The following is a 24,708-nucleotide window of genomic DNA, read 5'->3' as shown; positions in this document are numbered from 1 at the left end:
CACACACACACACACACACACACACACACACACACACACACACACACCTGTACAGCATTCTAGTACTCAAACCTCCAGAACGTCACACATACACTTCCACCTGCCACACTCCTGTCACGTCTCTCCGCCCAGAACCTGCATTCGCTCTCAGCAGTGTGAACCTCCCCTAACTGTCCCTGGCTCACTCACATCTCTCCTCACTCCCCAGCTGGTGAATTTGCTAACTGCTCTCCCTTCTGTGATGTTTAGCGGCTAAGCGCCTGCTTTATACATTTGCATTTTTTCTCCACTTTCCAAAGTTGTTTTTAAAACCCTGCAACTAACGGCCATGGAGCTTCAATTCCTTTCACGGGCTTCCCACGGAGCCGGGTACATTATCAGACACATGATGTGTGCTCGGACGTCTGTAACTAATAAATTGCTCTGAACGCCAAGGCTGATGGCAGTCTCTCTAGAAACTCGGCAAATGAATCGATATGTCTGGAGCAGCAGCCTTGTTTAAAAGAAAGAAAAACACCATGACCATAAAAAAGAAGTTCTTACCTGCTCTCAAACAAGCAACATTCTCGCCACAAGACAATTTTATTTAATTTCTTCAAAGGCCTGTTTTAAAATCAAACACATATGCCCACAACACAAGTGTAGAAAATGTGCACACAACCATATGTTGCCTAACCCCACAATGTGCACATGTCGAAACTGCCGGCTGACGGTCATAAAGGGTCATCTTAAATTCATTAGTTAAAAGGCCACGTTGATTCTGAATAAAATACAACTATAGAAACACAATAAAGCAATCGCGGGAAGCTTGTGAGCCCTCAAAATGAGTCAGTATCAGTTCAAGAAAAGCTGAGCACGGGAGAGCTCTTTCTGCAACTGTAATTAACCAAAGAGTCGCCGAGGATATCTTGCTCAATCCCAGATGTCAATTCAGCAGATGATTGCCTCTGCAGTGAACATGCTGGTACAGGAAGGGGAAAGGGTGTGGTGTGAAAATGCTCCTACCTGCTCTTGGGCCAACAAGGCTGTCTTCTTCATGACCTTCATGGCATAGACGTCGCCAGTTGCTCGCTCTCTTACCACCTGCACTTCAGCAAAGTGACCACAGCCCACGAGACTTCGGACTTCAAAGTCTTTTGCTGAAGGCTGGAGCTCCTGTAACTCAGCGATGGTGTCGGAATCTGCAAGAGATGTAAGAGTTACTCCCAGGTGAGTGAAGCACTTTCCAATACACGCATCTTTATGAAAGCACAAAAAAAAAAAAAAAAGAAAAAAAGAAAGAAAGAAAGGAAAAAAGTGTTCCTATGTGTTCCCTCGCTGTCAAAAGACATTTTAGTCACTTTCCCATCCGTCATGAATAATTATAAAATCAGCACAAAAGTGTTTTTATATGTTAAGTTTAAAATTAAGGGCTCCAGAAATTCCAAAGCAGTTTCCATGGTAGCTACGATTTGAATCCTGTAGACTCAGAAAATAGGAGGAGAACACAAATCAGGCTTTTCTTCTTCCTCTCTGAAGGCCACAGGGCAGCGTTTGGTCAAACACGCTTATCAGCATTTAGACTGGTTCATAATGTGACGTAAGCAACACGATTCCCAACTCAGTCGACTTTAGAGCTGACCTCCCGCTTATCCCATTCTAGTGCTACTGCGCAGTATTATCCCACAAACCCATCTCTTTCGGATTGTCAGTAATACCTCCTTTCCCTTAATATGGAGCAGTGCTACCAAAAAGAAAAAGAAAATGGAGCCCTGGACATTTGCTCTGCAGCACTGACAGGTCACACACCTGGAAGGGTTTGCAACTATCTGTTTCTTTGCCTATGGTAGTACTCCTTTTTCAAGTGCAATCTCTCAGTCAGTATCTTAGTCTGCTCAGGCTGCTGTAACAAAATACCATAGATGAGGTGGCTTAAACAACAGGCATTTATCTCTTACGGTTCTGGAGGCTGGGAAGTCCAAGATCAAAGTGCTGGCAGACCGAGTTCCTAGTGGGAACCCACTTCCTGGCTTACAGACAGCCATCTTCTCACTATATCCTCACAAGATGGAGAGAGACAGAACCCTCGTCTCTCTTTTTCTTCTTCTAAGGACAACAATTCCATCACAGAGGCCCCACCTTCATGACTTCATCATCATATGAATTTGCAGGGGGACACAAACATTCAGTCCATAACAGGTGGAGATCCTGAATGTATGAAGTATGGATTAAATGGATGGCAGATTTGGAATCTACAGTATATTTACTGACACTCTAAGAACAGTAAGCTGGGACATCACTGGATATGCAATGACTCTCTAAGGATCTGAAAGAGGGAAGTGGAACAGCTGTAGCTGACTAAAAAATTCAATCCTGCACATTACAGAGAAGCTGCATCAAATATAGGGGTTATGCTCCAAAGGAAGACAAGAGGAACACGGAATCAAAATTATTCTGGAGAATCCCTCAGAAAGGTGCCATGATGAGACCAAGAGACTCTTGATATCCCAGACAGACACTGAAGTCCTCCAGGCATTAGAGCAGGTTGCCCTTTCCATGGTTGGGCACCAAATAAACTTGGGAGCTACATTCTATAGAGCTACGCTCGGCAAGTTATTCACACAATAGGAGGAAATTAATCCAACAAGGGGAAAAGTCATTTCATTACCTATAGTCATTGAACAGAATATTGATAAATTAGCCAATACAATTTTAATTGGTATCCACCTCCTTTCTTTGTTGTGTGGGTGGAGTCGCATTCACTTGGATCAAAGGTACACATGATGAACTCCACTGCACTGAGTGCCTTCCCACCTGTCTCTTCAGCCAGTCATCCTGAAAGCATTTCCCTTTGGTCCCTGGAGGAATCAGGCAAGCGTGGTCGGCACATCCGAATAAATTCATCATAACCGTTGCGAAAAATAAATCTGGAGCACCTTTGTGGAGAATTCATGCAGAAGCAAGACTGAACGCTGCACAATATCTTCCTTCTGCCCTGCCATCCCTGTGCCAAGCCCTGTCTCTCTTCCCTGCCATTTTTCCAAGTTTCTTTCAGATCAAGTATTTGAGTTTTGAATTATAATTCCCCAAATATGCTGGCTTGCAACTTCCTGGGTTGAACCTGATTTTATTACTGCTTGCGCATGAAGCCAGCCTCTCCCAATTCTCTGTTAGGCCTTGGGTCCCTAAGTTGCTTACTGCATTTGTCCAACTCAACTCTGGATCCATCGCTGTAACCACCAGGCATTTCAGTCACACAAGTAAATAAACCTCTATAGACAGAACCACAAGGATACTCAGAATTCTGAGAAACCTTACCAAATTTTAGGTCTTTTTCCAAAGGCTTTGAATTATTAAGGTGAATGATTGAGATACTAAACTCAAGTCTATGACTATTAAAAAAAAAAAAAAAAAAAAAAAAGACGATTCACAATTTCCCTCCATGCCAGCAGCTTCTGTGATTCCAAAACCACATCACACTTCAGCCCTGCACACTGTTAGTTACAGCATTTAAGTACCAAATATTGAGGTGGAAATGAAGACCCAAAGCATGGTAATGAAAAGGCAGTCAAAGCGTGACCTTGTCAGATAAACATTTGGACCCAGGGGCAAAAGCCAATACAGCACAGTGTATCGCTTCCTTTTCTGAAACTCAGTCATTCAACATTTCAATTTCTAGGAATTTGTCCTTCACAGAAACGTTAGCAGATGTGCTCGAAATAGACAGGAAGATATTCATCATGAGCACTGCCTGTAACAGAAAAATAATCAGAAATGACCTAAAGGTCCATCAGCAGGGAAGTGGAATCGACCTAAAAGTCCCACCCACATAAAACCATATTAGGCACATGAGGTAGCTCAATCTCCACTAGAATATATTACATATTCTTTAAGGGCAGGAATTTTTGTCAGTGCTGATCACTACTGTGAACACAGTACCTAAAACGGAACCTGGCACCCAGCAAGTGCTCCGTAAATATTTGTTGAGTAAATATAATGCTAAGTGAGCAAAGCTAGTAGCAAAATATTACATACATATGATCCACTTTGTGTAAAATTAAACAAAAGTAATGTTAGAACATACATGCAAAGGGTTGATAACTGCTTGTTGACTGGTATGCATGAGCTCATTACATTATTCTCTTTACCTTAAGACCCACTTCAAAATGTCCATAATAAATATTTTATAAGGACAAAAAAAATTGCAACACTATGCACCAAACTGTTAACAGCAGTTATCTTAGATAAGATTTTGAGGGATATTCTCTCATTTTGACCTTTTATTTATTTTTATTTTTAATTTATTAGACAGAGAAAAAGGAAGAGAGTGCAAGAGTAGGGGAGAGGGGCGGGGGGGGAGAGAGAGGAAGAGAGAGGAAGAGAGAGGGAGAGGGAGAGGGAGAGAGAGAGAGGGAGAGGGAGAGAGAGAGAGAGAGAGAGAGAAAGAGAATCTCAAGCAGGTTCCAAGCTCAGCCCAATGTAGGGCTCGATCCCACGACCCTGGATGGTGACCTGAGCCAAAATCAAGAGCTCATATAATTAAATAAACATGGGGTGCTTCGATGGCTCAGCCAGTTAGAGCTGTTTAATTTTTTTTATCATTTGGACCTTTTATATATTTAACTTTGTATTATGTTTAGAATTGGAAAAAAATTTTCTTATAGTTATAACTCACCCATACATACTACAGTTGTTAACATACAGAAGCTTTTGCCTACAGTAAATGTAGCTGAAAGAGTATAGGATTAAAGCTACCGTCAAACCACCAAGAATAGTCCAATGTCAACAATTATCAACACTTTGTTATTCATGTTTTATTTTTTTAAGTTTATACACACACACACACACACACACACACACACACACACGCACACACAAGCCGGGGAGGGGCAGAGAGAGAGAGAGAGAGTGAGTGAGAGAGAGAATCCCAAGCAGGCTCCACACTGCCAGGGCAGAGCCTGACACAGGACTCAAGCCCACGAACCATGAGATCATGACCTGAGCCAAAGTGAGACGCCCAACCGAGCCACCCAGGAACCCCCTATTCATGTTTTAATATCAGTTTATTTTTTACACAAATTCTACAATACAATACTTACAATTTTGCCCCTTAACTTTGTTCACTCAGCAATACAATCATTCAACAAATATTTACTGAACATCTATCATGTGCCAGACACTGTTTTAGGCACTGGGAATAGAACAGTAATTAAGAAACAAAAATCTCTTCCCTGGGTTCCCAGATGTGGGTTCCCCGTCCTACTTTGGCTCCAGCTAGAGATACCACTTCAGGGCCATACCCGCTGTCTCATTTCCTCCAACGGTCTCCATGCAGTAGCATGGAGTAGCAACAGTCTCTTATGCAGTAGCAACTTTTGGGCCCTTCTACCCATGTAAGAACACTTAGATTCCAAAACAGAAACTTAAAAAGAGGTTGGGGGGGGGAGGGGCAGGGGAACCAGACATACTAATGTAATCACCCTTTTCCAATCACAGCCTCTCAGCCGTACTCTCCAGGAAGCCTCTTCAAAAATATGAAACAGTTCCTTGCAAGAGAATTCTATTAGAAAAATCTACATTTCGCTAAGCCTAAGCCCCCTGATTACTGAATGAGTCTAGAAGATCCACTACTTTAAAGTAACCAGAGGGCAGACTCAAGACTAATGAAGGAGCCGGTAGATGGCTTGATAAATTAGTCTGTCTCATAATTTCCCTTCCCCTCCCACTCCCTATTTGAGGATTTAAATATTCAAGAAAATAAGGTGGGAGTTTATTCAAATAAATATGGAATAATGAATAGTACCCAAGTACATTTCAAAGTTAAAGACCTACAATATATTAAATATACATGGAGGCTGGTGGCTACCATTACTGGATAACATTTATTATCTCCTGTGTGCCAGGCAACGTAAGCCTAATCTGTGCACTAACTCATTCAAGCCCCACACAGCCTTATTGGATATGCATTTTCCCCATTTTGCAGATAAGGAAACAGAAAAGACAAGTGGACATACACTAATTTTATCTACTCAAAACTCTCAGCTCCTTTGGGCACTTCCACATCCCCTATTCCATGAGACCCTGGTAATTGCAGTGCCCTGAACCCCTAGGCACCCAGATGAGGCCCATAACACTTGACATCCTGGCCTGGCCCCTGGTCACGGGATAGACAGATGACCCAGAACAGAACCAGTTAAAATCTTTCCTGGGGATCCTACTAATATAGAGAGTGGAAAATAAATATTGCATAAGGTGTGGTAACCATCTCCAAAGATGGTGCCAACGAATCATACACACACCTCCTAGAACTCACGCCCTTATGCCTAGACTCCCTGGCACATGGAATCTGGGCAGCCCCACGACTCACTTCAAACAAGACAATGCAGCAAAAGAGATCTTATGTCCCTTTCACACCTAAGCCCTAAGAAGTCCCGGCAGTTTCCACCTTGGTGCTTTTGAAAGCCCTGAGCTACCATGTAAGAAGTCGACATCTCTACTAGAGAGACCATGTAGATCAGAGGTCAGCAAGCTTTTCTTTAAGGGCCAGAGAATAAATATTTAAGGCTCTGTAAGCCATATGGTCTCAGTCACCACTACTCAAAGGCCTTGTAGTGTGACAGCAGCCACAGGCAGTATGTGAACAAATAGGCCTGGCCAACACCTTCCATTAAACTTGCTTTACAAAACAGGGATGCCAGGCTGTAGTTGGCTAACCCTTGATGGAGAGACCACACAGGAAAGCCACTTGGAGAGCAAGAGGCCTGGAGACTTCACAGAGACAGGGAAAGGCCCCGTCATCCCAGAGTCCCAGCCGAGTCCAGCCTTCTAGACAACATACCAGACACTGTGCAGGCCATCTTGGACTTTCTAGACGAGGAGAGTCCTGGGTGCCTGCAATCTTAGCCCAAGTCACATGGAGTGGAAACATCCTCAACCCACAGATTCATGAGGGGTAATACAACGATTATAGTTTCAGACCACTATAGTTCAAGGTGCATGGTTACACAGCAAAGTCGCATAAGAGAGGGTTTCTCAAACTCGGCACTACTGAAATTTTGGGCCAGATAATTCTATGCTATTCTGTCATTGCAGGAAGGTCAGCATTATCTCTGGCTTCACCCACTAGATGCCAGGAGCACCCTTCCCTGCAAGTTGTGACAACCGAAAATGTCTCCCAAACATTGCCAAGTGTCCGAGGTGGGGGGGTTGGGGGTGCAAAACCACCACTGGCCAAAAAACACTGATGTAAAGTAATAAAATACAAAACTGGGACACCAGCAGCCCACTCCCCCACATGGAGGAAGACACGAACAGGGTGTGGCCAAGGCCGATTTATGACTTTCATAGGCCCTAGATACAACTGCCTTCATCAGCCTCTTCCTCCATTAAAAAAAAAAAAAAAAATCAGGGGCGCCTGAGTGGCTCAGTTGGTTAAGCCTCCAACTTCGCCTCAGGTCATGATCTCACTGTTTGTGGGTTCGAGCCCCGCATCAGGCTCTGTGCTGACAGCTCAGAGCCTGGAGCCTGCTTCGGATTCTGTGTCTCCCTCTCTCTCTCTGCCCCTCCCCTGCTCACGCTCACTCACTATCTCTCTCTCTCTCAAAAATAAATAAACATTAAAAAAAGTCTGGGGCGCCTGGGTGGCGCAGTCGGTTAAGCGTCCGACTTCAGCCAGGTCACGATCTCGCAGTCTGTGAGTTCGAGCCCCGTGTCAGACTCTGGGCTGATGGCTCAGAGCCTGGAGCCTGTTTCCAATTCTGTGTCTCCCTCTCTCTCTGCCCCTCCCCTGTTCATGTTCTGTCTCTCTCTGTCCCAAAAAATAAATAAACATTGAAAAAAAAAATTTTTTTTTAAGTCAAAAACTATATTTTATGATACCACTGACAAAAGGATAAATACAACCCAAAATCACTATAATTATTTTGCTCATAGTTTTCTTGTTTCAAACTAAATTTAAATTAAGTTAATGAAAATAAGTGCAATTTATTAAAATTAAATACTGTGCCTGCTATGCCTGCAGGATTATCAGCCCTGAGTGGGTATAAGGATGGAGCCAGTGGGGCACCTGGGTGGCTCCGTCGGTTAAGCGTCCGACTTCAGCTCGGGTCATGATCTTGCAGTTTGTGAGTTCGAGCCCCGTGTCGGGCTCTGTGCTGACAGGTCGGAGCCTGGAGCCTGGTTCGGATTCTGTGTCTCCCTCTCTCTGACCCTCCCCCATCCATGCTCTGTCTCTGTCTCAAAAATAAATAAAAATTAAAAAAAAAAAAAAAAAAAAGGATGGAGCCAGAGGACTAACTCACATACCTGGATCCAGCCATGCCTAAAGTTTGACCCATCCCTGGATGGGCTTCACGAGCTCAGTTTCATGAGCCATAAATTCACTTTTTTGGCCTAAGCTAGTTTGAGTTGAGTTTCTGTCACTTGCAACCAGGAGACCTGACTTATCTGTTCTCCCAAATGCAACAGGTGGAAACTGACCTTAAAACTGAGTCTGCCTTCCTCAGAGCAGAGTTCCTACTCACTACCACCAACCACTAACTCATTCTGCCTCGGGCATTTTTGCAGTTTTCTCTCCCAGAAGACTTTTCCAGAAGAACCTCTCCAAACTTACATTTGCGGACAAAGTTGCTCACGTGCTTAATCTTCATCAGAGCAGGCTGACTGCATTCTTCAAAGAGAACGAAGAGGGCATCTAATATCCCTTCTCGGGAAAGAGGAGACATCTGCTGTTGAGTCAGAAAGGGTGGTTTCCCCTAAAAACAGCAAACAGCAGATGGAGACACTGTCAATAATGAAAAGCTTTGATCAATAACATCCACACAGAGTAAATTACAAGCCACCAACTCTAACTGCTCACGACACACGCTAACAGCACAATTCTGTGGCTTCATTCTTTAAAGCGACATCAATGGAGAGTCATTAAGTTATCACTTGTACAATTCCATTATTGTGGGCTTCTTTCACCAGTGCCTGGGAAGAAAACCTTCACGAGCGTGCCATTAATAAGAAAAGGCCCCTCTTTCTTAACAGTCTGAGGCTCATGGGAACATTGACTCCGGACCCTGCTGGTTCTGACGTGTTTCCATGTCTCTACAATAGGACACAATGATTGCTACATCTTTCAAGTGCGCCCAGAGGTTTGCTAATATAACTGCAGCTTCTTTAATTTACTTGAACAATCTAAAGTAGTGTGAACGAAGTGCCCACACTGAAGCTGAATTTATTCATGACCTAGACCAACAGTTCCAAACTGGCAGACTGTATCTAGCTCACAGACATGTTTTGTTTGGCCTGCGGCATTTATTTATATATTTTTTTAAGTTTATTTCATTTTTGAGAGAGACAGAGTGTGAGCAGGGGAGGGGCAGAAAGAGAGGGAGACATAGAATCCAAGGCAGGCTCCAGGCTCTGACCTGTCAGCACAGAGTCAGACTCAGAGCTCGAACTCACGAACCGCAAGATCATGACCTGAGCCAACAGTCATGATCAGACGCTTAACCAACTGAGCCACCCAGGCACCCCAGGCCTGCAGCACTTAAATTTGAATTTCCTGCCAATATTGAAAAATCAGGAAATTCCATTCAAAAGAAAGGGTGGGATTTGAGGGTTCTCCTAAAATACTGGAGGACTGGGCAACATCGTCCCACATTCCCATCTGGTGATGCTGAGCTGTGGTTGAGTGATGCTGCCCCTCTGTAGTGAATGTGTTCAGCAGTTCACTGCAGACCTCACTGCCAGTCTTCCATCTGGCCCATGTGACTCACTTATACTCACTTCCTGGCCCCTAGGGACATGAGTTTGCAACCTCTGGTCTAGAGCAAAGATTTCCATGGGCCAGGCTATGGATTGTGTGGGGTCTCTCTGCCAAGATGGCCACCAACAGGCCCTCTAACTCTGTAGGTGCTGCCGCCACTCCCATCAAGAGCCAGAGTCTATTTCTCCTCCCCTTGAATCTGTACTTTCTCTGTGACTTGCTTTAAGCAACAGAAGGTGACAAAAGTGACACTGTGCCAGTTCTGGGCAGACTTCTAAAGGAGCCTAGCACCATCTGCTTTTCTCTTTGGGGAAGCCAGTCGCCATGTAAAAAAGCTTAGACCAGACAGGGGTCAGCAAACTATGGCCCATAGGCCAATCTGGCCCACTGCCTGTTTTTATAAATAAAGTTTTATTGGAACACAGCCACACCCATTCATTTACATACTGTGGCTGCTTTTGTGCTACAGTGGCAGAGTTGAATAGTTGGAGCCACTCCCAAAGCCTAAAATATTTATTATTTACAGAAGAAAGTTACCAGCCCTAGGTTAGACTACTGAATAATGAAGGACTTCATAGAGAAGTCAGCTAGAGGAAAAGTCAGATGCCCCAGCCAGCAGTCAGCACCCAGATGTTCCAGTCCCAGCCAAGCTCCCAACATAATATGGCCCCTTGAGTGACCCCAGCTGACATCACAGGGTAGAACAGAACTGCCTACTTGAATCCAAATAACCCACAGAATCAGAAGAAAAATAAATCATTGCTGCTTTAAACTTTGTGAATGGTTTCTTACACAGCACTGGATAATAGACACAGACTGGTTACATTGAATCACCCGAAGAACTTAGCCAAAAAACAACAAAAAAATTCTCTGGTGCTATCCCCCTCCTACTGTAGAGTGAGAATTTTCCAGGTTGTGGCTTAGAATCTGTTTTTTTGTTCTTTTATGTTTACTTATTTTTGAGAGAGGGAAAGACCAAGAACAAGCAGGGGAGGGGCAGAGAGAGGGGGGGACACAGAATCCGAAGCTGGTTCCAGGCTCTGAGCTGTCAGCACAGAGCTCAAAGCGGGACTCGAACTCACGAACTGTGAGATCATGCCCTGAGCGGAAGTCGGACGCTTAACCCACTGAGCCACTCAGGCGTCCCTAAAATCTGTTTTATTAGCAAGCTTATCAAGAAATTCAAACCTCAGCCAGGTATGTGAAGCACTGGGTCACAAGCCACCATACCTGTCACTTTATAGTTCTGCCACAAACTCCAAAAATTAATAAGCCTTTGTTCCTTTGTTCTTTAGTAGTTTGGACTAACTACAGCAGCAGTTCCCAAATACAGTACTGATTCTTAACAAAGTTCTCAAGCTGGCCAAAAATGAGAAAAAATGAACACCTCATAATGATTTGTCTATAAAGCTAGATATATTCAAAAAAAATTTTTTTTTTAATTTTCAACGTTTATTTATTTTTGGAACAGAGAGAGACAGAGCATGAACGGGGGAGGGGCAGAGAGAGAGGGAGACACAGAATCGGAAACAGGCTCCAGGCTCCGAGCCATCAGCCCAGAGCCTGACGCGGGGCTCGAACTCACGGACCGCGAGATCGTGACCTGGCTGAAGTCGGACGCTTAACCGACTGCGCCACCCAGGCGCCCCTATATATTCAAATTTTAAAGTGGTCTTTTTTTTCTGAAGTAACATCCTTCCTTTGTTGCGTTTCTTAAAAAAATTTTTTTGGGGCGCATGGGTAGCTCAGTCGGTTGGGTGTCCAACTTCAGTTCAGGTCATGATCTTGCGGCTTGTGAGTTCGAGCCCCGTGTCGGGCTCTGTGCTGACAGCTCAAAGCCTGGAGCCTCTTCAGATTCTGTGTCTTTCTCTCTCTCTCTACCCCTCCCCCGCTCACACTCAGTCTGTCTCTCAAAAATATTTTTTTTAATTTTTTTAATTTTTTTTTACATTTATTTATTTTTGAGACAGGGAGAAACAGAGCATGAACAGGGGAGGGTCAGAGAGAGGGAGACACAGAATCCGAAGCAGGCTCCAGGCTCTGAGCTGTCAGCACAGAGCCTGACACGGGGCTAGAACTCACAGACCGCGAGATCATGACCTGAGCCGAAGTCGACCGCTTAACCGACTGAGCCACCCAGGCGCCCCTTAATGTTTATTTTTGAGAGGGAGAGAGACAGAGCATGAGTGGGGTAGGGGCAGAGAGAGAGGGAGGCACAGAATCCTAACTAGGCTCCAGGATCTGAGCTGTCAGCACAGAGCCCGATGTGAGGCTTGAACTCATGAACTGGAAGTTCATGACCTGAGCCACCCAGTCACCCCTGTTGGTATTTCTTAAAATGTCCCTTATTTATAAAAAAAAAAAAAAAAAAAAAAGAAAGTCCCTTATTTTTGAAATGAAAGGACTGGAGATAATAGGCCTTTCTCTGTACATCCTTTACTTGGCAAAATAAAAAGCTGGCAAACCTAGATTAGCCCAGCAAATTTGTGAAACTTTGCTGGCTCAAAAATCTAAAAATCTGCCGCCCGCCAACAGAGAAGTCGTTGGAAAGTTAAGCAGAATGTTAGTAGAAGCTAAGACCCAATCTAGAGTACTTTCCTGGATGGAAAACAAAATTACTACTCTATCTAAACCTTGGTAAAATAGCACTGTACGGGAAAGAACAGTATCCAGTGCCTGTTTAGACAAATGTCATGTGTATGCTACAGTTGCAAATAATAGCAGTCGTGGGGGCAGAGAGGAACTCATCATTAAAAAAAGATGAACTGGGGATCTACCCACAATCCTTGCTTCTATAATGACACTTAAATATAATATACATTTAATAAACTCTGACACACACTGGCAATGTCGCCAGTGGTTACATGTCCGATCTCTGGAGCTTGGCGCTGCCATTTACAAGCTGCATGATCCTAGACGAGTCCTTGCCTCTCTTGCTGTCTGTCTCCTCCTATTTAAAATGTAAGTCAAAACAGTCCTTACATCTGTTCTGATGCGAGATAATCAGGAGCACGCTGGCCCTGTACCCAGCTCTCTGGAAGCCACACTTGTTACATAATGAGCATACTATAAGCCCTTAGTAAATTTTGTAAGAAGTTGGAAAAGTTTTGGAGTAAAATGTAGAGGGGCTAAAATGTGGCAGTACTCCAGTCAGCTAGGGTCAGAGGCAGACTATTCATTTGTGAAAAATATCTCATGGCTTAAAATGGCAACAGGGAAGATGGCATAGAACAACCTAAGCCTTCAGTCTGTCTCCACTGATCTGTTTGAACATTCCCCAATACCAGTATTTTGGGGGGAAAATGTCATCAAAAAAGTATTATTATTTATCATCATACAGGTATCCATGCATAAATACCCTCCTAAATATAATTACTGTTAAGTAAACATAAAATTTAAAATATAATTTAAATAAATGTAAATTAAAATAAAATTTAAAAATAGAGTTACTGTTAAGTAAACATTACTGGGGCACCTGGCTGGCTCAGTCAGTAGAGCATGCAACTCCTGATCTCAGAGTTCTGAGCTCAAGTCCCACATGGGGTGTAAAGATTACTTAAAATCTTTTGTTTTTAATGCATCATTACTAGGGCGCCTGGGTGGCTCAGTCACCTGGGTGGCTCAGTTGGTTAAGCGTCCAACTTCAACTCAGGTCATGATCTCAAGGTTCATGAGTTCGAGCCTCACATCGAGCTTTGTGCTGATAGCTTGGAACCTGAAGCCTGCTTTGGGTTCTGTGTCTCCCTCTCTCTCTGACCCTCCCCTGCTTGTGCTCTCTCTCGCAAAATTAAATTTTTTTTAAATTTATCATTACCATAACTAATATCATTTCTACACTTAACATTAATAATAGTTACCATTTATAACTATTGGCTTATCAAGAGCTAAGTGCTTTACATAAATTATCATTTAATCCTCATGACAACCCTCTGAATTTGGTGCTCTAACCTCTATTTTCAAGAGTGGCAAATGCAGGCACCTTAGTAATTCAGTTGGTTGAACGTCTGACTCTTGGTTTTCAGCTCAGGTCACGATCTCATGGTTTGTGAGTTTGAGCCCCCACATCTGGCTCCACACTGACAGTGCAGAGCCTGCTTGGGACTCTCTCTCCCTTTCTCTTTGCCCATCACCCATTCATGCACTCTCTCTCTCAAAATAAATAAAATAAATCTTAAAAAAAAAAAAAAAAAAAGAGTGGCAAATGGGTTCAGAGAAGGCAAATGAGTCACTCAAGGTAACACAGCTAACTAGTGTGGGGCCAGGATTCAAACCTAAATCTTCACTACTATCCATATTGTCCCCCTGACTTGTGAATATATAAGTCAAACAAGGATTTCTACACCAACAATGTTTCATCTACATCAAAAACAAAAGAATTAGAAATCCACTTGGAAATTATTTCCTGATAGTAAGCTTTAATACTTCTGGGGTGATAGAAATATTTTATATCTTTTTTTCTTTCTTTCTTTCTTTTTTTTTTTTTTTTTTTTTTTTTTTTTTTAAGTAGGCTTCATACCCAGCACAGAGCCCAGCATGGGGCTTGAAGTCAGGCCCTGAGTTCAAGAGTCAAATGCCCAACCGACTGAGCCACCCATGCAACCCAGAAATGTTCTATATCTTGAGTGGACTATGGTTTTCACAGGTGTGGGTATTTATCAAGCTTTGTTTTGTTTGTTTTAAATAAACATCTCTTGAATGAAAATAGGATCACACCTATAGCAATTATGGTCAAATATTTTCTTGATAAATTTTGTTTTTCTTTCTTTAATAAAAGGACAACACTTAGTATAGATGTGTAAAGTGTGAGAAATAATTTTTTAAACAAAGAGAGAGATCTCCTTTCAAGGACAAGTTCAGCTATCTACTCCTCTGTCTGTACAATGGCTCCTTTTTCCAAAACTATCAGCAATATAAAACATCCAATGAGATTTCTCCTAGAAGATTAGCCTCAGTCCTATAAGGATAAGAGCAAAAAGGAGGGGCCAAGGGAACACACGCAGGTGAAAGAGTTGGCAGCCTGTTACCTGGAAGAAATGATTCAACCTGGAGGCCCGGCTGGCAATGGGTTCAGCAGCACCAGCGTCCAGCAGATTCCTTGCTCCATATTTGAACTTCAACATCTCTCCAAAGGTGAAGAGATACAGGAGCAGAGCAAGTGTGTGCTACCAATTTGAGAAGGAAGAGCCTGAAAAATCCTGATCTTCTTCAAGATGTTGGGCACAGGGAGGTAAAAACAGTCACCACACAGGTCTTAGGAAGTTCAGTCTGGCAAATCTGACATTAAAGAGCAGATTTTTAGTCACTGTAACAGGAGGTAATACACTTATCTGACATAATCTCTTACTTATAAATAAATTTATTATCTACTCCACCTATAGTGTAAGCCCTTGTGGAGCTCCACAAGGGCTTACACAGAGCCAGGACACATAGCAAGTTCTAATAAATACTTACAGAATCAATGACTTAAATAAGTAAATGACATAGTATGTTGGAAAGTAATACGTGCTACAGGGCTTAAAAAAGGAGAGAGGGAGAGAGCAAGGTAAGGGCAATTGGTGTGTGTGAGCAATTTTTAACAGTGTAGTCAGAGTAGATTTCACTGAGAAGGTAACATCTGAAGCAAAACCTGAAGTGGGTAAGCAGTTAAGTCTTGCTGGTGGGCGGGAGAGGGAAGAAAAGTGTGCCGGGCAAAGGGAACAGCCAGAACTAAGACTCTGAGGCAGGACCTGGCCTTCGCTAACAACAGCAGGGAGACGAGAGTGACTGGAGTGGCTGGAGCAGAGGGAAAGGCACTGGAAGTTGGAGGTGACGCATGGTACCAAAAGTGAAGACACAAAATTGTCACGATCACACGGATAATAAGGAGCTGCCGCGCTCCACTAGCCGGAATAATGCAGTTAATGCGGACAGGTAAATGAGGCAGGGCGGATCACACACGGGACCCCACCCTGTGTAAGAAGGATCTCACAATTCCTCCCGCCCCACGGCACCACCTGCAGACCTTTCAGCTCCCTCGGAGGGGGACCCGCGCACCTCCAGCCGGGGAAGACCCTCAGGCCCCCGGCAGCCTTGGAGGCGGCAACACCGCCCTCCCCGCAGCGGGGGGGAAAGCCGGGACTGGTGTGGGTGGAGGCGGCCTATCCCCGGGTTTGCAGAGTGGGGTGGGGGAGATATGGGCGTGAGGGGTTCACACTCACGTTCCGCGGACCCAGCCAGTGCGCGTTCCGCTCCGCCCGAGGTCTCCCGCCTCTGCATTTGAACCCCGAACAGCGTGGGCGGGGTTCAGCCGTGTCCGGACCAATCAGAGTGCCCGCTTCTAGGAGGAACAGCTGCGTGTCAACAAAGTTCCGCCTAAGTCCTAAAAGGGATAGAGGAAGTGGAAGGGAGAACCAATCAGATTGTTATTTCCTTTGACTCGTGACCAATGGAAAACGCACAAGGGCAAACGCGGCCGGGCAGGTCCTGGAAGTTTGAAATTGACGGTTAAGCAGTGTGCTGCATTTATGGAATCGTTTGTTTGTGTCTAGGATCCCTGAGGAGGTCGCCAGGGCGCTGTCCTCTGTCTCCTTGCGAGGAGGAAGACAGCCAGGCCGCCTTGGTTTTCTTGTTCCTTAAATCTGGCCAAAGTAGGGGGCACCTGGGTGGCTCAGTCGGCTAAGCCTCGGACTTCGGCTCAGGTCGTGATCTCACGGCTCCTGAGTTCGAGCCCCGCCTTGGGCTCTGGGCTGACAGCCTGGAGCCTGCTTCAGAATCTGTGCTTCCCTGTCTGATCTTCCCTCGCTTGTTCGGTCTCTCAAAAAATAAACATTTTTTAAAAATTGGCTGAAGTAAGAAGTTTGCTACTTGGGGAAATCAATTTGTTCTGTGCTACAGCTAAGGCAGCTTGAACTTCAACGTGCCTCGGTTCCTGCCACTTTGGGCTGATTGTCCGGCAACAAATAGGTAAACACATTGAAATTGTCAGAAAGGACATTTTAAAATCACTTAAACGCAGGAGATTTCAACAGGCACTTCACTAAAGAGGAAATCCATATGGCCAACAAACGTATAAAAAGGTGCTCAATCTCATACATAATCATGAAACAGTGAGATATAATAACACGCACTCCTCCCCCCAAAAAGGGGAGGAAGTTCTAGCAGTGTTTTTCAAAGATGTGGAGCTTCAGTCATTTATACATAGCTGACTATGAATTAGTACAGTGTCTTTGAAAAAGTCTGGTTCTATTTGCTGTTGAAGTTGAAGACAAGCATATCCTACGGCTCATATGCCCAAGAATGAACAAATAATATTGTATCACATAATGCCAAAAACAAAAATAAAAACAAAAACTAGAAGCAATGCAAATGTCCCATTAGCAATACAAAGTATACCGGAGTGTTTTCATACTATAATGAAAAGGAATAAATACAGCTAAACACAATGACATGAGTTTTGACATGATGCTGAATGAAGGAAATGACAACAGAACAAAGGATGATTTCATTAACACAAATTTCAAAAGCAGACCGTTTCCAAAACTGCAAGGGAGAGATGTACGCACAGTAGTGGTAAAACCATAAGAAAGCAAAAGCCAGGATAGTGGCCCCCTGGGGTGAAAATGGAGGCTATTCAAGGTGTCACGGTGCTATGATCTATTTCTTAACCTGGATGGTAATAATGTGGATGTTTGTTTTATAATTATTAAATTGGATGTACATGTACACATGTTCTGTTTATGTATATAAAGGAGGAGATGGTCTTTGCTGTGCTCTTCCAATTCCTACACTAGATAGAACTGAAGATGTCTTTTCACATGCACATGTATGTGTCCATCAGTACAAAACCGAAGCTACAGGCTTCCTTAATACACTTTTTTTCCCCCACCTGTAACTTGTTCTTCCTCCCTAGGACGATAATGATATTTATCAAGCTCCCTCCCTTACTAAGCACTTGATCTCATTTGATCCTTACCACAACCCTAAGAGGAAGGAACTATAATCCACATTTTACAGATGGAAAAACTGAAACTGAAAGAAATGCATTAGCTAATCTTGGGTCATTCAACTTTAGATGGTGGAGCAGGATTTGGAACTCCTGGACTATCTGACCCCAAATACTTTCGTCGGCACAAAACCTGCTTGTCAGAAGACATTAGAAATTCTCCTAGCCTCCGCTTTTGTCATGTTGCAAGGGCTGACCCAGTATAGAAAAATGGAAAACAAAAATAAGAAACGCTTCTAATGACACGTTGGGGATGGCAAGGGGAGAGGAGGTGCAAAATGGGTTGTAAGCAGCTGTTGACTTGATAAAAAGAATCACAGAAAGGTCTGAATATGGATCTAGTCAATGCTTCTGATTTTTCTAGTCCAGCCAAACCTGTTAGTTTCCTGGTATCAGAAATAGAAGCCTTTACCAGAATCTTGGGACTTGTTCATCCTAAATTAGAATGCAGTGTTAGCAGCGCTGTTGTGCACTGCCCTGAATCCTGCCTAGATATCCTAATTTCCTGTTAGAACAATTACTGGCCTTTGCAAACCCTTTGTGAAACAAGACAGGAAATAAACAACAAATAAAATGAGTACAGAAACATACAGCAAAAAAAACACATTAGCTTCATCAATTTTCTTTCAAGAGTAGTAGCTTCACAGAAAGTGTATGGGGAGTATAACGAATAAGAACGGACCGAGAGTGGATGTGCATGTACTAAAAGGATAAGGGGCACCTGGGTGGCTCATCGGTTGGGCATCCGACTCATGAGGTCAACTCAGGTCATGTTCTCACAGTTTGTGGGATCAAGCCCCCTGTCAGGCTCTGCTCTGACAGCATGGAGCCTGCTTTGAATTCTCTCTCTCTCTCTCTCTCTCTCTGCCTCTCCCCCACTTTCTCTTTCTCTCTCTCTCTCTCTTTCAAAATAAACTCTTTTTTAATTTTTAAGAAAAGGATAAGACATTGCCAAACAGAACTGTCATTAAAACTAGACAGAGACCTGAGACCATACGTTTGTTCTTGCACAAAATGAAACAATGACCATTCCGTTGCTGAATATGAATCCAACACGACTATTGTGATGAGGATTTGTGATGTGAACATAATCACAACTGAGTCACAATGAAGGACCTTATGACATTCCATCATTCATTTATCTGAAAAATATTCATGTTGCCAAGCACTGAGGGTACCACCATGAAAAAGACATCCTTCTTGTCTGATTTTCAAAGGCTGAGCAGAGTGGGGAAATGGGGCTGTGAGCAAACAATTGTGAAACACTCAGGATAAGTTCCTACAGCAGTGGAAACTACAGAGCACTGTGGCAACCCAGACGGGGGAGGGCAGGTGGTATTGTGACAGCAAATATCCGACACTTGAAAATCGAAGAAATGTGATCACCCTCAGAGAATCCAACTGGGAGATATAACACAAGCACAGAAACTCCAAGGCAAAGGAAAGACTGCAAGACTTAAACCAGACTTTAGCGGAACCTTAAGAATTATACATAACCATCCCCCAAAGAACAGAAAAAGTATCTGAGGAACTAACCCCATTTCAGATATAAAGAGATAAAACTATTCTGGTCCTTTTGGCAAGGAAGAGTTCCTCAAGCTATTTTAGCTGCAGGTAACTTCTAAATCATGAAAATAACTACCATTACCGAGTGCTTTCTAACAGCAAGCCACAGCCAAGGTATTACCTGTTTCCCAGAGATGTGTCCCCCCCACTGGTATGAGGGACAGTTTCAACTCACATACAAATGTCACTTATTTTTTAAATTATACACTTTACTAGATTAGGAACAATTACAACCAGTTCATCAAACCAGGTAGTGCAGGATGTTTAGCAGAATCTTGGCCTCCACCCACTAGATGCCCCACTCACTAGCATGCACTCTCAGGGGTGACAACCAAAAACATCTCCAGACCTTGATAAGGTCCCCTGGTGGGGAGAGTGATTGCCCTGGATTGAGAACCACCTGTTATAACTGGATGATGTGAAATTCTCCAATGAATAAATATACTGCACTTTATTTAAACCAACAGAACTCACAAATCAAAATGTTTTCTAGATTTTAAATATTATGAAAATGTTAACCAATTGTTAGAAATTTCATTCTGACACCATTACTTTCCAAATGTTTTCTCTGAACTTGAATGATTTTTTTAATGTTTATTTATGAGAGAGAGTGAGACAGAGCATGAGGTGGGGAGGGGCAGAGAGAGAGGGAGACACACAGAATCCAAAGCAGGCTCTCAGGCTCTGAGCTGTCAGCACAGAGCCCAACGCGGGCCAGAACTCATGAACCGCGAGATCATGACCTGAGCTGAAGGTGGACGCTTAACCAAGCCACCCTGGCACCCCTGAATGATTTTTTCTTTAACACAAACTAGGCTCCATGCCCAACATGGGGCTTGAACTCACAACCTTGAGATTAAGAGCCACATACTCTACTGACTGAACCAGTCAGGTGCCCATGGATGATTTTCCATCTATATTTTCCTTCTCTGACCTAAGACAAATCTTCTAACAAGGAAAGGTAAATTTTCAAAGTTCAATTAAATGGCAATTAGACTTCCTGCCATTTGATTCTAGACAATTTCTCTATGACGCTTGGGCATGACAGTTAATTGTGTTTCTTCAGAAATGTTATAAATTGTAGGGGCGCCTGGGTGGCGCAGTCGGTTAAGCGTCCGACTTCAGCCAGGTCACGATCTTGCGGTCCGTGAGTTCGAGCCCCGCGTCAGGCTCTGAGCTGATGGCTTGGAGCCTGGAGCCTGTCTCCAATTCTGTGTCTCCCTCTCTCTCTGCCCCTCCCCTGTTCATGCTCTGTCTCTCTCTGTCCCAAAAATAAATAAAAAACGTTGAAAAAAAATTTTTTTAATAAAAAAAATAAAAGAAATAAAAGAAATGTTATAAACTGTTAAACAGGGGCGCCTGGGTGGCGCAGTCGGTTAAGCGTCCGACTTCAGCCAGGTCATGATCTCGCGGTCCGTGAGTTCAAGCCCCGCGTCGGGCTCTGGGCTGATGGCTCAGAGCCTGGAGCCTGTTTCCGATTCTGTGTCTCCCTCTCTCTCTGCCCCTCCCCCGTTCATGCTCTGTCTCTCTCTGTCCCAAAAATAAATAAACGTTGAAAAAATATATATATAAACTGTTAAACATACCTCTAATCCCTTAGCACACTGATTTCAGGAGTGTCTTATAATATCCAGTCCATTTATACTGTAAGAAATTCAGGCACCTGACTCACAACTATTCCCTAAGAACAACTAGGAAATAAAATGTCACCAAATTCCTCTGGAATTCAAGAGAATTGAAAGAAAAGCCACAGACCGGGGAGATAATATTTGCAAAAGACACATCTGACAAAGATCCAAAATATACAAAAAAAAAACCACTTAAAACACAACAAAAGAGAACAAAACCAATGTAAAAATGGGCCAAAGACCTTAAAGGACACCCCCACTAAAAAAGATATATACAAATGTCGGGGTGCCTGGGGGGCTCAGCTGGTGAAGCATCAGACTTCGGCTCAGGTCATGATCTCACAGTTCGTGGCTTCAAGCCCTGCATCAGGCTCTGTGCTGACAGCTCGGAGCCTGGAGTCTGCTTTGGATTCTGTGTGTGTCTCTCTCTCTGCCTGTCCCCTGGTCACTCTCTTTCTCTCTCTCTCTCTCTCTCTCACACACACACACACACAAATAAATAAAACATTTAAAAAAGATGCACAGATGGCAAAAAAGCAAATGAAAAGATGCTCCACATCCTATGTCACCAGGGAAGTGCAAATTAAAACAACAGAAGCTATCACTGCACACCTGTTAGAATGACCAACATTCAGATCACAGACAACACCAAATGCTGGTGAGGATGTGGACAACAGCAACTCTTCTTTATTCCTGGTGAAAATGCAAATGGGAGATGGTTTGGCAGTCGCTTACAAAACTGAACACCCCTACCATACGATCCATCAATTACACTGCTTGGTATTTACCCAAAGGAGTTGAAAACTGCATACACACACACACACACACACACACACACACACACACACACACACAAATGTGGATGTTTCTAGCAGCTTCATTAATAATTCACAAAACCTAGAAGCAACGAAGATGTCCTTCAGTAACTGAGAGGATAAATAAATTGTGAAACATTCCAGACAATGGAATATTATTCAGTGCTGGAAAGAAATAAGCTATCAAGCCATGAAAAGACATGGAGGAAACTTAAATACATATCGCTAAGTGAAAGAAGCCAATGTGAAAAGGCTACACACTGTATGATTCCAACTATATGACATTCTGGAAAAACTATAGAGACAGTAAGAAAAGAAATCAGTGGTTGCCAGGCATCGGGAGGGAGGGATGAATAGGTGGGTGGAGCACAGAGGATGTTTACAGGAGCACAGGTGTTCTGTTTCATATCATAATGATGGACACATGTCATTATGCATTTGTCCAAACCCATAGAATGTACAACTCCAAGAATAAACAGTAAGCTGTGAACTTTGGGTGCTGATGATGTGTCCATGCAGGCTCATCAGCTGTAACGCATGTGCCGCTCTGGTGGGGAATGTTGATAGTTGAGGGGCGGGAGCTTAGAATGTGGACATCTTTGGGGGGTCCACTGTTGGTCCTACCATAACCAGCAAGGTTGAAGAAGAGTTGATGCAGGCAAGGATAGTGGGAGATAAGGTCAAAGATGCTCCTTTTTAGTAACTAAAAGCACACTCATTAAAAAGAATGGTCTTTGTGATTTCATTCTTTAAAACTAACTGGGGGTGGTGGGTGGTGCCTGGGTGGCTCAGTCGGTTGGGCAATCGACTCTTGATTTTGACTCATGTCATGATCCCAGGGTTGTGGGATTGAGCCCTGTGTCAGGCTCCACTCCAAGAGTGAAATCTGCTTAAGATTCTCTCTCTCTCTGGGGCGCCTGGGTGGCTCAGTCGGTTAAGCGGCCGACTTGGGCTCAGGTCATGATCTCGCGGTCCGTGAGTTTGAGCCCCTCGTTGGGCTCTGTGCTGACAGCTCAGAGCCTGGAGCCTGTTTCGGATTCTGTGTCTCCCTCTCTCTGACCCTCCCCCATTCATGCTCTGTCTCTCTCTGTCTCAAAAATAAATAAACATTAAAAAAAGAAATTAAAAAAAAAGATTCTCTCTCTCTCTCTCTCTCTCTCTCTGTCTCTCTCTCTCTCTGGGGTGCCTGGGTGGCTCAGTCGGTTAAGTGTCTGACTTCAGCTCAGGTCATGATCTCACAGTTCGTGAGTTTGAGCCCTGTGTCGGTCTCTGTGCTGACAGCTCAGAACCTGGAGCCTACTTCGGATTCCCTCTCTCTCTCTCTCTCTCTCTCTCAAAAATAAATAAACATTTTTTAAAAATCAAAAAAGATTCTCTCTCTCTCTCTCTAAAATTAAAAAAAAATTTTTTTTAACCAACTGGGTCAGCCCTTTCCACAGTAAATTACATTAAGTTGTACTTTTCTAGCTCCTTCCACCATCAGACTGCCTTTGTAATGTTCTCTTTCTTTCTCAATGTCTCATAAAGTTAAAACACTTGGATAGATGATAGTATGAATTCTATTTCAGCTTTGTATATGTGAATGTTGAGAGAGGCCGTCCATTCCCAAAAAGCAAACCTAGCTGAGACAACTTTGTGAAGAAAGGAAACACAAAGCAAGAAGTGGGTACACAAAAAGTGTATTCTGTTGTTCATTCACATCACTTTGCAGAAGAGCCCAAGATCTCTATTTGGGGGCTTGTGTATATTGGGGAAGACACTGGCCAGCCTTGCACAGCTTTTCTTTTTTTTTTTTTATTATTTAATTGTAATTAATACACATGACATAAAACTTACCATCTTGACCATTTGTAAGCATGCAGTTCAGTGGCACTAAGTACATCCATATTGTTGGGCAACCACACCACCATCCATCTCTAGAACTCTTTTCATCTTGCAAAACTGAAACTCTGCACCCATTAAATACTCATTCCCCGTTCTCCACTCTTCCAATCCCCTGGTAACCTCTATCATTTCTGTCTCCATGAGTTTTCCTATTTTATGTATCCCAAGCTAGCGGAGTCATACACTATTTTTGTGTGTGCGTCTGGTTTATTTCATGTAGCATCGTGTTGCCAAGGCTCATCCATATTGTAGAATGTATCAGAACTCCACTCCTTTTTATGACTAATATTCCATTGCATATATATTTTGTTTATCCATTCATCTATCGATGGACCCTTGGGTGGTTTCCACCTTTGGGCTATCATGGAATAGTGCTGCTGTGAACATTAGCATCCAAGCGTCTGTTTGAGTCCCTGCTTTCAAATCTTTGGGCGCATCTACTTAGGAGTTGAGTTGCTGGATCATAGGGTATGCTACATTCAATTTTTGGAAGAACTGCCAAAGCTTCCGAGCTTTTCCACAGCAGCTACACCCTTTTACGTTCCCACTAGCAAGGCATCAGGGCTCCAATTTCTCCATATCTTCACCAGTGCATGTTATTTTCTGTGCTGGTCTTTTTATATTAGCCATCCTGGGGGTATCAAGTGGGCATCTCATTGTGCCTATTTATTTTTATTTTCCTCGCTTAGTAAAAGAATCTTTTATATGAAATTCAGGCATTCCTCCAGATCGCACTCATTCCGCACTGTCTAATAAACCCCTATACTTCACTTCCAGTAGGCTTTAGGCTCCTGCCTTCAAAATTACTTCAGTCAGTGACTTCTTTACGTTTAAAGTGCGGCTTGTTTTGCATTTGCCTCACCGAAGCAGAGGCGCTATCTAGTGGCCCAATAGGGTAACTGCAGGATTCAGCCCCCTTCGGTACCCATGCCGGTCCGAATACAGAATCCTTGATTAAATTTTATTTTCCTGGTGATGCCCATGTGATAGCACCACGAAAGGTGAAATCCAACTCCCATTCAGAAAGGGATGTTTTTAAAAATATCAAATAGATGGGCTTTCACCCCAAATGACAATGCCTTCTCCCGGGTCCTCTTAATT

At 43.4% G+C, this 24,708-nt stretch overlaps 1 protein-coding gene across 11 annotated transcripts in view; it reads right to left on the bottom strand.

Moving 5' to 3' along the window:
• The window catches only part of CIT (citron rho-interacting serine/threonine kinase), a 164,661-nt gene extending 148,667 nt beyond the window's left edge, over positions 1–15,994 (bottom strand). For 9 of the 11 annotated variants that reach the window (XM_040443725.1, XM_040443729.1, XM_040443730.1 and 6 more), the window contains exons 1-4: positions 15,931–15,994; positions 14,758–15,007; positions 8,591–8,732; positions 1,006–1,181 (exon numbers count right to left, since the gene is read on the bottom strand). In XM_040443725.1, coding sequence (XP_040299659.1) covers positions 1,006–1,181; positions 8,591–8,732; positions 14,758–14,853 — 414 coding nt within the window. In that variant the 5' untranslated portion in view covers positions 14,854–15,007; positions 15,931–15,994. The other 2 variants (XM_040443727.1, XM_040443726.1) reach the window with 2 other exon arrangements.
• Between the last annotated feature and the right edge of the window lie 8,714 nt (positions 15,995–24,708).

This window comes from Herpailurus yagouaroundi, unplaced genomic scaffold, assembly GCF_014898765.1.
Source record: "Herpailurus yagouaroundi ecotype Mexico unplaced genomic scaffold, PumYag 191, whole genome shotgun sequence".
In the NCBI taxonomy this organism is placed as follows: Eukaryota; Metazoa; Chordata; class Mammalia; order Carnivora; family Felidae; genus Herpailurus; species Herpailurus yagouaroundi.
The sequence above is the reverse complement of the archived record's forward strand: the minus strand, read 5'-3'. Positions and strand labels throughout refer to the sequence as shown.